We start from the raw sequence: 13,811 nt of genomic DNA, 5'->3' as shown, positions 1-13,811 counted from the left end.
GCATGTTTTTATTCAGCTCAGCTCTCGATGGATAGATAAATATGTGGCATTCTCATGCAAGTTTTCCAGTAGCTCTCTTACACTCCAGTGAACTAATAGGAATCCTTCTCAACAGTATTATAACACCATGATAATACAGATTCAGGATTTAATATAACTGTACTGCTTTTCTTTGTTTTTCTTAACAGTTTTCCTTAATCCAGAAAAGGCAAAAATCAAATCCCCAAAAATCATCTGGTAGTCAAACTACAACCCCATTTTTGTTATTCCCATCCACTGTCACAATCAGATAACATTTGCCTCTGACGAGTTATCAGACGAACTGCGCTTATAGGTGGCATCCTCTCAATCTTGGCTACATCTGTTGGTCGTGTGCGAGTCTTTACGTGAGGACCTAATGGAGCAATGGAAGCAGAAAGCGTAGAAAAAGGCCAACAGGAGCAGGAGACAGACCACACAAAATATGACCACAATCACGATGGTGTGCACTTCCATATGCAACATGTCCTGCGGTGGAAGTGGGGTGCTGGTCAGGAGGCTGACAGCTGTCGGAGTGGGCTGACGAGTCACTGCGGGTAACTGGGGCCTCATAGAAGTCAGTTCAGGAACTTCTGCCATGATGGGAGGACGTCTTTTCCACTCAGGTTTGGGAGATACTGCTGCAGCCTTAAAGAGAGACACATTTGAGGACTTTGTTCACCATATGCAGACAGGAATACTCATAGAAGTGTTTTACAGCAGTCATATAGAGACACAGAATAAAATAATCATGTCTAATGAGCACTCACACTGTTTGAAATACATCATAACATGAAACAGTGATTATGCATCACCGGTCAGATCACAATGATCACACAGTAATTATTGTGCATCACTCCTGACGTAATCAGATTTGATGCCTGATATATTCACCCAGAGAACATTATAATGGACTACAGGCAGATTAATCATTTACCTTTATCACTGACATCCAAACATACACGTCTTTCATCCTTACCTGTAACGTGTGGTTACAGTGCTGTTGCCTGGCTTCTCTGAACAGGACTCAGGGTTTTCTTTGGCATCACAGCTTGGGAGAAATGAGAGAAATGGAGGACAAGAGAAAGAGAGAGAGAGAGGGAGAGGGGGCTGGACTGAAGACGAGAGGTGGCGGACAAATAACAGGGAGGGTCGCCATGGCAACACTTGCTGAGGGGCCGCCAGGATGGAGTGACATCATATCACCTTAAGATTAAAGATGTGATTTACTGTGTGCAATTAAAGACTGCCGGGTACTCAAAATCAATGAGAGGAGAGAGTGTTTGGGACGAGTGCAGCAATAAAGATGCAAAATGTACGCAGAAATCAGACTTGAAGTAATTTTCTCCTATAAATTATACATGGTCAATGATTAAATTCCAATCAAGTCTGGGACTGAGAACAGCATGACATATTAAATCAGACAAAATTACAGTGTTTCACATCAATTTATTTGCAAACAGCAAAGGCCCCTTTTTGGAAATTAGATTGATCAGACCCTCTAATACTGCCACCTGTTGGCGGGACCGGCAGCACTGAGCATGTTATTACAAAATGCAAAATAATCTCACCACCCTCCCAGCTCTTCTGCCGTCTGCTCTCTCTTTCAAACTGCCATAATGATCCTTTAGTACAAGTTGTAATTGGTTCCACTCCCTCCTGCTGGGCTCCCTCAAAAGAAGCTGAAGCCTCACATGTTTTAGGACTGAGTTTATATTTGAATCACCGTGGAGATGACTCAATTATTCAACCAATACTCATTTCATTAACACTTACCAAGTAAACAAAAAAAACAACTTATTTCTCATAACTGCACATAAACGCCAGACAAAGGAGTAAAAACTGTTCATTTGCATAAATTATTGTACAGGAGGAGATAAAACAAAGCCTGCCAGCTGATGTGATTTTAGTGAGTGCTTTCAGATGGTTAATTACAGCTCCACACAATAGAAACAAAGGGATCCATTACATCCAACTGCAGCAAAGTGGAGCCAAAATGGCTGAATGGAGGATTTAGCCTTCATCAAGGTCAGTGTAGAGGACAAATCTGTGAAGAATGACCACATGAGTGTGTGGGCCTTCAGGCCTGGGGGTGCTTCTCATCCCGCGAGAGAGGAACTGACTGATGAAACGCTCTGAAATGTAAGATCTGAACAGTCAATTTGCAGAATGTGAGGAGGGATTTCTCCCCAAAAGTTTCTCTCACAAAGTAGGACATTTGCATTTTCTGTTTGTGCACAGCTGGATGTGAGATGTGTCATATGGCCAACTACGTACCTCTGAGAGGAAGTGATCCTGACAAACAGACGTATGGCAGCGGGGAGAGGATGCCGACGACGAAATGCGTCCCGAATTAACATATAAAACATTTTGAGGAAAAGCGTCCTCGCTGAAAATTAGTCAGCCTCTCTGTGTGTAATTCTTTCCTGTTTTCACTGTTTGTTCCGCTCTGCCTTGAAGATTTGATATCTTGTTCTCCCGTGCAATTCAAGTGTGCAAATTGTGAACTCCTTTCTCTAACTTGCGTTTCAATTAGACTCTCTCCCCGTACAATGTAAGTGCTTGTCAATGTGGCGAAGAAATGAGGCAAGATGACAGCTGAGCAGGAGCAGATCAGCTCGTTATCGTCTCTCTTGTCACTCAGAGAAGCAAATACAGCCACGTTTCTGTGTTTTATGTCCATCACTGACAAATACTGACATTTTTATAAACTATTATTTAACCAATAATATGTCAGTATCAATTGTTTGTGCATGCATGTACGCAGGTTTGAAGAGTCTGATAAACGACGGTCACATTAGAATTGACAATGAAAATACAAGATAACCCCCGGAATAGCGATTGTGTACTCTGGAGGACTTTTACTCCTATCTCGTCGTGGCTGTAAGGATTTGGCACGCGCACTGCTATTCACCATAACTATCATACTGTGTAGATAATAAACAAAATGCACTGCAGAGCTCCACAGGGCATCTGCCCTTCCTGTAGCTATTAAACTCTAGAACTCTTATTGGTAAATAGTACTTTTTTTTATTTCTTTTTTTTACTGTCAAGCTTTTCCCTGTATACAGTACATATTGTGCTGTAAATGATATATATTGTATAAGCCTGACTTTTACTGTACTTATTTAACATTTCATTTTAATAATTCATGCTGTGGAGCATTGCTACTGAGAATATCCACTTGGGACTTATAAAGTATTTGTATTCTATCCTCTTAAACTTTCTGCACATATGCAGTGATTACAATGAGCCCCGGGACTTCCTCAGTAGAAAAGTCCAAACACAAAAACCATTTGTTTGTGTCACACATTTGTTACGTGAGCTTCTAAGTAACCGTCAATAACATACAGAATATTGAAGAACTGCCAGATATAGGATATGGAAGTCATCGGACAGGGTGAGCGCTAACCACTACACCACCATGGGAAGACGTGTAGAAAATGAATGGATGAAAGACAAATTGAACAGATTAGCGGAAATCACTAATTATTTTATTGTCCAAAATCTCAAAACACACACTTCACACTCCGAATCTGGTATCTACGACAGTGACGAGTCTCCACAGATCTACATGGCTACACACTCAGCTCGGTTTTTCTCAGCGTTTTCAAAGAGCACACAGATTCACCAGACGGGGATTTTTTGGTAAAATTGGAACCAAAAACATGTATTTTTTTTTTTTAAGGACAGAACAATTATTAATAAGTGCCTAGTTCACTTCTTGTAGCTAAGAGTTCTTCTTCTTCTTCTTTTTTTTTTTTCAAACGTCAGCTACATTTGGAAAACATTCATAAAAATGACGTGACGTGTAAAAACAAAAACTCATGTTGGAATTCTGAGGGGAGCTGGCTTGGCCATCGCCAAGGTCTCCTGGCTTGATTTATTTCCCTCCCCTTCGTATGTGACGCTTCCTCTCTGTCCGACTGCAGTTAGTGTCGCTTTCGGATGCTGGTTCATTTCTTCTTGTTCACGATGTTGTTGCATATCCAGTTCATGCCATCCTATTAGAGGAACAGAAATGAAACAGTTCGAGTCGCTGTCACGGATCATTTCAGACAGTCTCGGCATGGGAAAAAAAAAAAAGTCAAAACCATTCGACTATGTCAGTCAGAGGCTTCAAAGAACACTCTTTATCGGCACAGAGCAGAGTGATTTTCAGTACAATGTTGTGGAGCAGCACATAAAAGGGAGCACTTTTATGTGGCTAATTAGGTTCCAGCTAAAGGGGAAATCAATAAATCAGTGGTGGGTCTGACCTGAACTCCCTCCCCAGACATTGCTGAGCAGGCCTGAATCTGCCACTCACGGTCCCTGTACGTGTGCAGGTTGAGTCCCTCAGCGATCTCACTGGCCGGGGACGCCGTGGCCAGATCCTGCTTGTTGGCAAAGATGAGCACCGGGACGCCCTTTAAATTCTCCTCGTCAATCAGCTCGGACAGCTCCTGCTCGGAGATACACAGGCGATCAGTTCACACACAATATTGTGAGTTTACGCTCCTGTATGGACACTGGCTTTTGGGACAATGTTCATGAGAGCTCACCAGTCCCGTCTCCTCAAACCGCTTCTTGTCCGCACTGTCGATAACATAAATCTAAAATAAACATTAACATTAGTGTTACAGTTTTACCAGGATCTTGCATGTAAACTCATCATTGATTCATTAACATTAACCACACATACTGGGAGCAGTGGGATGGTTCAATCCAATATCCAGAAAGGAGTCACACATGTGGAAAACTCAAGGGACCAGATTGAAAGTGGTCATGGAAAAAAGCTTTACATTTAATTTTCCTGCCTAAATATGTTGGCAAGGTTTAAACCAGGGATTTTCTGGCCTGGTTTACCAACCATTCAGTCATGAAATAAGTTACTTAATAAGTACTTATACATGTGCTAAATTGTACTCAGTTATAGAACATTATTAACTGATTTATTCATTTTTTTTAGTTCCTCCATCTTGTAGATTATGTGATTGAACCCTGTGTGCATTAGAACTCTTCTTCATCTAAATTACACATGAAGTAGACAAAAGTACTCACCAATAGGTCTGTATTTTCCAGGTACTTTTTCCAGAAGGGTCTGATCTTCCTCTGTCCTCCGATGTCCCAAACGTTGAGTTTCATGCCATGAGAGGCAACACTCTTAATGTTGAAACCCTGAAGCAAATCACAAGACCTGGCATCACTCTGTAGCACATCCCTCTCCATTTTGAAACACTTTCTTCTGGCACGTCTTACGACAGGCTGTAACCTTTTTTTTTTTTTTTTAAATTGCCAATCAACCAGACAGAAGGCGTGTGTCACATTTGTGCTTCCCGACTTCCCACTGAAAAGGTGTTACATATCAGGAAGCGTGTTTGTGCAGAGACGATCGCCGTGTTAATCCGCCGCCGCTTTTCATAACATGGCTCCTTTTTCTCTCAGTCGGCAAAGTTGTATAACAACTTTATCCCGGGGGCCAGCTGAGGAGCAAATCTGAGGATAAGACTGGAAGGATCAAGTGAAGTGTTTGTCTTTTTGTGTCAAGTCTGATCTAGCTTTGTGGTTCCTATTGCCGGGCTCACACTGGGCCACAACGCCTCTGCGTGCCGTTTTAAGAGCTGTCACACTTGTGCATGCCTCGGCCACTCCAGTGTTGTTTTGTCCTCGTAAAGTAATGCAGGACCATTTCATAATGCCGTCAGAGAGGTTAGATAATTATATTAGAGGGAGGTGCAATAAAAGGGATCTCGCCACTGTGCCAAGATCTTCCCAGCAAAACGTGTTGAGAGCGTACGAATCAGCCAGGTCATATGAAGCCGCGGCAGATCGCAGGATGAAAGGTTATTTAACACGATCTGACATCCTGACATCTTTATTTCACTGATTAGTACTTAAACCACGAGCAGTGTGGGGGCAATCATTTTATTTGCAGCGTGTCTGAAAAACCAAAAGGTCAATTGAATCTCATTACTCTGAGGGGGAGTATGCAGTGGTCCAGCTGGTCTCTCAAGATTAGATGCAACCCTCCTGCCTTTAAAACTGCAGGGTTACGCCATCATAAGAATACAAATGATGTCCTGAACAGCATCATTCAGACAAGAGAAATCCATCATCATGAAAAAAAAAAAAGTCATTTTTGCTAAAACACTGAGCAGCACGGCAACTTGTCTGTTAAAACACTGAGAGAATATTCCTGGCAGAAGCACCGTGTTTATCTGTTTATCTGTGTTTAATAATGAGCATCAGGTAATTATGTTATAAAGTGGCACAGCTGTTCACGGTGAGATAAATTCAATAACCCCCCCCCCCCCCCCAAAAAAAAACGAAGGACACAGAAACATCATCGACAAGTGTGTCACACGGTGCTGCGGCATTTTCTCGCACTATTATGCGCCACAGTCAGGGGCTTTCCTCGAGGTCGCGATGTTGAAGCTTTTAACTCCTGCTTACCTGCGTTGGTGTGATTGTGTTCACGTCCTCAGAGGCCAGGCTTTTCAGCAGGGTGGTTTTGCCAGCGTTGTCCAAACCCAGCAGCACTATCCTGACCTCTTGCTCTGTGGTTCCCTTCAGTTTCTCTATAACAGAGAGTAAGCCCTGCGAAGAGAGGCAGATTGAGTAGAATCATAAACTGCATGCAGTACCATGATACTGTCGGTTAGAGCGCCTTTCAGTGACTGTAGATATTGAAAGTTTCTGGATGTTTGATTGTGACATCGTGAGACTGTTGACCAGAATCAAACCACACAAAAAAAACACCATTCACTGTTTATAATATGTTCCTGTGGAAAACCAGATTACCTTGAAAAAAAAAAAAAAAACCCAAGCTCTCCTTTATTTTCCTTAGGAGTACAATATTGCCCTGACATGCTCTGGAACAACCAATATCAGGAAGGAAATGAAGACCAACAGCTTCGACCTGAAAGCCAATCAAATCCGACTGACCTCTTTCTGATTTTAGGTCAACGTTTCTCCTACGTTATACGCTGCCTTGCACACAAATGCGTGCCCGCACTGCTCCACCTAATTCCCCCGTCTGTGCAGCCACCCCACAGATACCACCCACATTTCCGCAAGAATTAATCTGTTGCTCCATTTAGAAAATTGCGGCCGTTGATTAGTGCCCCATTCATATAACTGTACGCCGTGTAATGTGATTAGTCTGAAAGGTAGCGCGACCACAGCGTCTACCAGGGCTGCCACATAGCTGACAAGTAACTTTAAAGATTGGATATAGTGTGACAGATACTACAGCACATGTCTGATTAAATGTGCAGCAAAAAAACCCATTAACTATATATAATAGGTATTATACAGTACTAACACAACCTGTGGCGTTGATACAATTCATACATACGGTTTAATACATAGTGTGACTCGCAGCCACTGTAAGAAGATGTTCTACATCATATAGAGACTCACAGTTAATGTTTGCTTTAACAAGGCCTGTTGCTCCAGATCAGATCACCTACCTTTTGAGCTTCTCCCATGTTGGTATCTTTCCTATGGCTTGACTGGAAAGCTGTAGCTACATTCTCCAGTGAAGCTCACTCAAGTATTTGCTCTATCCAGGTACACCCAGGTCAGCTATCCAGAAACAAGGAACCAAGAGCTTTTTCTCTCCTCCTTCTGCCCAAACTTACATGCTGTGGGTGTATGATAGTAACGTCTACCTGGACGTCAATTGCTCCTCAGAGTCACAGTAGTGTTAGCGAGTAGGAAGAGGGGGAGGGTGGATGGGACTGGGATTAGGAGGCCAGAATTAGCCCTAGTCATCCATGCGAAGGCCAACCCTTCCACCCTCCCCCTTCCTCTGGCCATCCCTCCATCTCCACTTTGCGGTGGCTTTACCTGGATTATCCCTTCGCCACCTGCTATAGGAGGAAACTGAATAGACAGTCCTTCCTGACCTACTCACACACATGGATAGAAAAGTTTCTGCCATATGGTTGGGAGAAGGAAATGCTGCTAATGCAGAAAAACAAAGATACTTGAGGCGACCCGAGGACTGACAGCACACACAGGCTCATCACATTAATGTCAGAGGATTATATCATGTCGTTGAACCGGGAAACCTTGTATTTCTGTGTTCATAAGTCAACTCTCAAATCCCACTTAGGCTGCATCATCCCACTCTTGGAGACGAGCAGATAGCATTATTGTCCCATATATCCATTACATGCCAGGCACAGTAAAGCTGCTCTGTGTGGTGTGCACTCCTGTGGGTAGAGCATTCAGTAGGATTAGTTTGAGCACGCCTATCCTGCGTCTGGATTAAAGCATTTCAAGGCTCTTTTTCCTCATCTGATGAGACGAACATGCTGTGTGGTGCCATTAATTCACCCCGTTTTGAATATGGCTCATATATACTTTGAAACGTCACCTCTTTAAACACTCTGTATTCTCAGACACGGGATAAAGAAACTTTATTTAAAAAAGAATTTTTTTGGGGGGGGGATACACTTCATAATTATTAACATATGTTTTGGGTACTCGTTATGCTTGAATAGAAAAGGCTTCTGTTTGTTGAGGACTGGAGTTGGTTGGAGTTGGACCACTGCTCAGTTCAGCCTGTGCCCTCTGCCTCATCCTCTCTTTGTACTTAGCTGGGAGGGAGAGAGAGAGAGAGAGAGAGAGAGCATGCAAAAGTTAAAAATCACAATGAAGTGAAGCTCACCCTCATATTAATTTGAGTTTTTCATCCAGTGAATTTTTGTTTGCTGTCCACACAGTGTAAACTGAACATGTACCATTGTCTCTCTTGAGTTTGTACTTCATAATCAGCCCCATGATCAGCACCAGAGCCAAAGCCGCAACGCCACAGACCACCAGGAGGATCGCAGACATGTCTGGATGAAGACGCACACAAAAAACACACAGGGAATGAGCCATCAATATGTTTTATTTTATCATTCACATGTGAAATTAAAGTCCTCTCTTTTCTCATTCACACATCTGCAATCACAAGACTTCCCATTTTCAGGCCTTAATCCAAAGAGCAAAGTACCACAAAGTGAAAAGCAGGACTGTTTCTTACTGTTCACAGCGACCTCGTGTGGTGAAGACGTATAAGTGCCACATATGCTTTTCACAGAGCAGATGTATTTGCCTGATTGATGAGGAAGCACTTTTTCCAGAACCAGCCTGTCCTCATTTTGGCCATCGAGTTCATGCTCATCTTTGCTCCATTGAAACGTCAGATTATAACCAGGAAGATTATGGTGGCAAGTCAAAGTGATGTCATCGCCCTCTCTTGGTTCGGACTGATTGCTGCTGACATACACCTTAAAGTCTGACGAGCAGAATGAAGATTGTAGAGGATAGAAGCAGCAAGAACAGAGTGAGATCATCAGTTGATCATTTTCTGTTTTCAGGGTTTTACAATAAATAAGAAATGTGTTTCCTAATTTACAGTTTGATGGGACCTTTGTTGACATTTCTAGTGAGATCAGTCAAAAAAAAAAAAAACACATTAGTCCTACATTCAGCACCTATCAGGTTGTTTTTCAATCAACTGTACCTGTGCCAACTGCAATGTGCTCCGCACACTAACCACCCATTCTAACAGCGCACAAGCAAGAACAATAACATTTGCAAACTTTTATTTTATGCTTCAAACCTGTCGTTTGTCACACTTGGGTTGCTTTCGTTTCTACGCCCCACTGCAAGTCTTTGCATTTAATACACTTCAGGTGAAGTCCATTTGATTTATCTCAAGGAAAACACGTAAAACAAAAGAGACTCACCACCAACACAGTTGATTTTCAAAATATCTGTGAGGAAAACAGATGGCAAGACATGGAAACACTTGTATCCTGCATTGCAATTTATTGGCAGGCAATGTTCAGGTACATTAACTGCTACAAAATACTACCAGATGTAAAATAAAGGGAATGGGTGATTTTGTTCTTTTTTTTTCACCTGCCAATGGTTTGCTGTCATTACCAGTCAGACACTGGGGAGGAATGCACACAGAGCTGACGTAGGCTGGAACAACAGAAGGGAGAGCGCATCATGTACAGCTAAACTGGCAACAACACAACAAAACTGAGATAGTACCTACGTATAACTGAAAAGTTAACTACAAAAAAGTAGTGCCTTACATATGAACAAATGTCCAAGGAGAAGCTTTGAGGAGATCTCTCTCAGAAGCATTTTTGGCTGGAAAAAAAAAAGTACATCTTAACAAATTAAGTAAGATTTATCAAGATAAAAATTGAAAACAGTAAAAAAATTATAAAAGGATGACTCACGTAAATTCCTGTTGTGAACGCTACCTGGATTGTCTCTTCACATGCAGCTGAATGATGATCTGCTCTGCTTTGCCTAACCAAACAGTCTTTGCATCAAACAGGCAGAGGTATACTGATGATAAACACTGATAGTGATGCAAATGAGTAAACCGGGAACACAAACAAAACCTCTGTGTGTATGAGTATAAATGTAGGCGTCAGATCAAAGGCGATAATGAACCTGGTGCTGGTTTTCTTTTTTTTAAATGGAAAATGAGTCACATTTTGGGTGACATGATTTCCACACTAGTTACAAACATAATTGTAGTGTCGAGGCTCACTGAGGGACAGAGGTTTGCTGAAGTACAGCATCATATGTAAAACATAGCCCCTGACTCTGCATGCACAGTGCAACGAGAGGCGACCGTGAGCGACCTCACCACATTTCAAAAATTGAAGCCAGGAAATCTACACTGATAAATAAGATAAGCGTCATACAAGGCCAGCTATCCAAACATCGGCCAGTAGAGGGGGCTGCACATCACACATCTCTTAATATCCTGGTGCGAAGCAAGTCCCGCACACCACAAGAGTTTTTCCTCAGAACAGAGATGTAAATTGAGCAACTTGCCAAAACACAACACACTCAGCTTAAATGCAACTTTTGGGTTTAATGAAAATGTAGGGTTCAGACACTCACAGCCAGACTCTGTTTTCTTTAATCAACGATGCAGTTAGGCCTTTGTATGGGTCTGGAAAGGTTGAGACTTATTTAATAGGGTCTCTTTTCAAACCATGGTTTGATTTTCTTCCCCAAAATAATTTCATGTAAGTCTAACAACAATTAAGGATAATAATGAAAAAGACACTTTGGTGAATTTCACATAGTGCAACATAGGAATTTATTTTTGCTGTTCAGAAGAAATTTACAAGGTCGTACAATACTGTAACACACACACACACACACACACACACACACACACACACACACACACACACACACACACACACACACACACACACACACACACACACACACACACACACACACACACACACACACACACACACACACACACACACACACACACACAGACCAAAAACGGGTGCTTGTATAGATGAAGTACAGTGTGTGTGTGACTGTCAGTCTCTTTGTGTTTGCACCAATTAATAGAGCAAGTTGGCGGTTCAATTCCCTGTCTCGCCCTGCCTGTGTGTCAGTGTGTCTCTGGCCAAGTCACTGAACCCCAGGTTGCTGCAGTGGTGTGAAAACGTCTCACATAGCAGCCGTCACCATAAGTGTGCGGGTGCGTGTGTGCGCATTGGGTGGAACTGAGCATTTAAAATATGCATCATGTTAATCTGATATCATGCAGCTCTACACTCCCTGAGCCTCTGATCGAATAGGTGACCTTTTTTTTCTGCTTTCCCAAGTTCCTATGATCTTAATGGCAGACCCTTTTCCTTTACTACCAGCCACATTACACCTGCAGGTACAATGTGTATCAATGTGTTGGTCCTCTGACACAGAACTCAAGGGGTTTAGCTATTCTGTCTGCTACAAAGCCTTTGTGTCATTTCTGGCAGGAAAACACCTCAAAACATTGAGCTTGCCTCTAAATTCTTGACTTCCTTCCAACCTGTGAATGGAAACATTGGATTGTCCAAAGGGTGCCGGAGAAGGTGAACCATTGAGAGCTTATTTTACTCTCATTAAACACTGAAGCAGCTCTTGTGAGATAAATCAATTCAGTGTCATTGTGAGAGACATTAACTCAGTCAAAAAGTGAGCACCCACATGTCTACTCCATAGTACATGGAAAAATCAATCCTAAATTGTTTTCACTACATTCAATTCGGGAATATTTTCTGTTTCAGTTGTTGCCCTGATCTGGATCAATGCAACAACTGTAGTCCTTTCACCAATACAAATGCGATCACATATTGAGATTCACGATAACAACCTTAAAAACACACGAAAACACAAAACATTAAAAAAAGAAAAAAAGTTCTTTATAGTAGTACATCTAACATTGTTTATTTTCTTATGCACTATTGCAGCCATGGCACCAAGATTTTTAATTCCAAACTCAGATCATATGTTTACAGGTACTTCTAAAAAAATTAGCATATTGTGATAAAGTTCATTATTTTCCATAATGTAATGATAAAAATTAGGCTTTCATATATTTTAGATTCATTACACACAACTGAAGTAGTTCAAGCCTTTTATTGATTTAATATAGAGGATTTTGGCAAAAAAGTAAAGAAAAACCAAAAATCCCCATCTCAAAAAATTAGCATATTTCATCTGACCAATAAAAGAAAAGTGTTTTTAATACAAAAAAAAGTCAACCTTCAAATAATTATGTTCAGTTATGCATTCAATACTTGGTCGGGAATCCTTTTGCAGAAATGACTGCTTCAATGCGGCGTGGCATGGAGTATATCATCCGGTGGCACTGCTCAGGTGTTATGGAGGCCCAGGATGCTTTGATAGCGGCCTTAAGCTCATCCACAGTGTTGGGTCTGGTGTCTCTCAACTTCCTCTTCACAATATCCCACATATTCTCAATGGGGTTCAGGTCAGGAGAGTTGGCGGGCCAATCGAGCACAGTAATACCATGGTCAGTAAACCATTTGCCAGTGGTTTTGGCACTGTGAGCAGGTGCCAGGTCATGCTGAAAAAGGAAATCTTCATCTCCATAAAGCTTTTCAGCAGATGGAAGCATGAAGTGCTCCAAAATCTCCTGATAGCTAGCTGCATTGACCCTGCCCTTGATAAAACAAAGTGGACCAACACCAGCAGCTGACATGGCACCCCAGACCATCACTGACTGTGGGTACTTGACACTGGACTTCAGGCATTTTGGCATGTCCTTCTTCCCAGTCTTCCTCCAGACTCTGGAACCTTTATTTCCGAATGACATGCAAAATTTGCTTTCATCCGAAAAAAGTACTTTGGACCACTGAGCAACAGTCCAGTGCTGCTTCTCTGTAGCCCAGGTCAGGCGCTTCTGCCGCTGTTTCTTGTTCAAAAGTGGCTTGACCTGGGGAATGCGGCACCTGTAGCCCATTTCCTGCGCACGCCTGTGCACGGTGGCTCTGGATGTTTCCACTCCAGACTCAGTCCACTGCTTCCGCAGGTCCCCCAAGGTCTGGAATCGGTCCTTCTCCACAATCTTCCTCAGGGTCCGGTCACCTCTACTGGTTGTGCAGCGTTTTCTGCCACACTTTTCTCTTCCCACAGACTTCCCACTGAGGTGCCTTGATACAGCACTCTGGGAACAGCCTATTCGCTCAGAAATTTCTTTTTGTGTCTTACCCTCTTGCTTGAGGGTGTCAATGATGGCCTTCTGGAGAGCAGTCAGGTCGGCAGTCTTACCCATGATTGCGGTTTTGAGTAATGAAACAGCTGGGAGGTTTTCAAAGCCTCAGGAATCTTTTGCAGGTGTTTAGAGTTAATTCGTTGATTCAAGGGTGGGTGTGGTGCTCCAGATGATTAGGTTAATATCTCATTTAGAGTACCTTTTCATGATATGCTAATTTTTTGAGATGGGGATTTTTGGTTTTTCTTTA

At 42.3% G+C, this 13,811-nt stretch overlaps 2 protein-coding genes across 2 annotated transcripts; both read right to left on the bottom strand.

Moving 5' to 3' along the window:
• Window positions 1-3,483: 3,483 nt before the first annotated feature.
• On the bottom strand, window positions 3,484-7,815 carry arl3l1 (ADP ribosylation factor like GTPase 3, like 1). The gene is made up of 6 exons (XM_080466239.1): window positions 7,473-7,815; window positions 6,454-6,597; window positions 5,062-5,178; window positions 4,563-4,613; window positions 4,278-4,463; window positions 3,484-4,022 (listed from the first exon to the last, which is right to left on the bottom strand). Exons 1-6 carry the CDS (start codon window positions 7,488-7,490, stop codon window positions 3,975-3,977), a joined length of 564 nt encoding a protein of 187 aa, XP_080322365.1. The 5' UTR covers window positions 7,491-7,815; the 3' UTR covers window positions 3,484-3,974.
• A 594-nt stretch (window positions 7,816-8,409) lies between these two features.
• On the bottom strand, window positions 8,410-10,326 carry LOC308110560 (uncharacterized protein). Its single transcript, XM_080464936.1, has 7 exons — window positions 10,254-10,326; window positions 10,104-10,161; window positions 9,922-9,987; window positions 9,747-9,773; window positions 9,038-9,292; window positions 8,751-8,849; window positions 8,410-8,606 (listed from the first exon to the last, which is right to left on the bottom strand). The coding sequence occupies exons 2-7, from the start codon at window positions 10,153-10,155 to the stop codon at window positions 8,497-8,499; spliced, it is 609 nt and encodes a 202-aa protein (XP_080321062.1). The 5' UTR covers window positions 10,156-10,161; window positions 10,254-10,326; the 3' UTR covers window positions 8,410-8,496.
• Between the last annotated feature and the right edge of the window lie 3,485 nt (window positions 10,327-13,811).

This window comes from Lipophrys pholis, assembly GCF_963383615.2.
Source record: "Lipophrys pholis genome assembly, chromosome: 6".
Lineage (NCBI taxonomy): Eukaryota > Metazoa > Chordata > Actinopteri > Blenniiformes > Blenniidae > Lipophrys > Lipophrys pholis.
The sequence above is the reverse complement of the archived record's forward strand: the minus strand, read 5'-3'. Positions and strand labels throughout refer to the sequence as shown.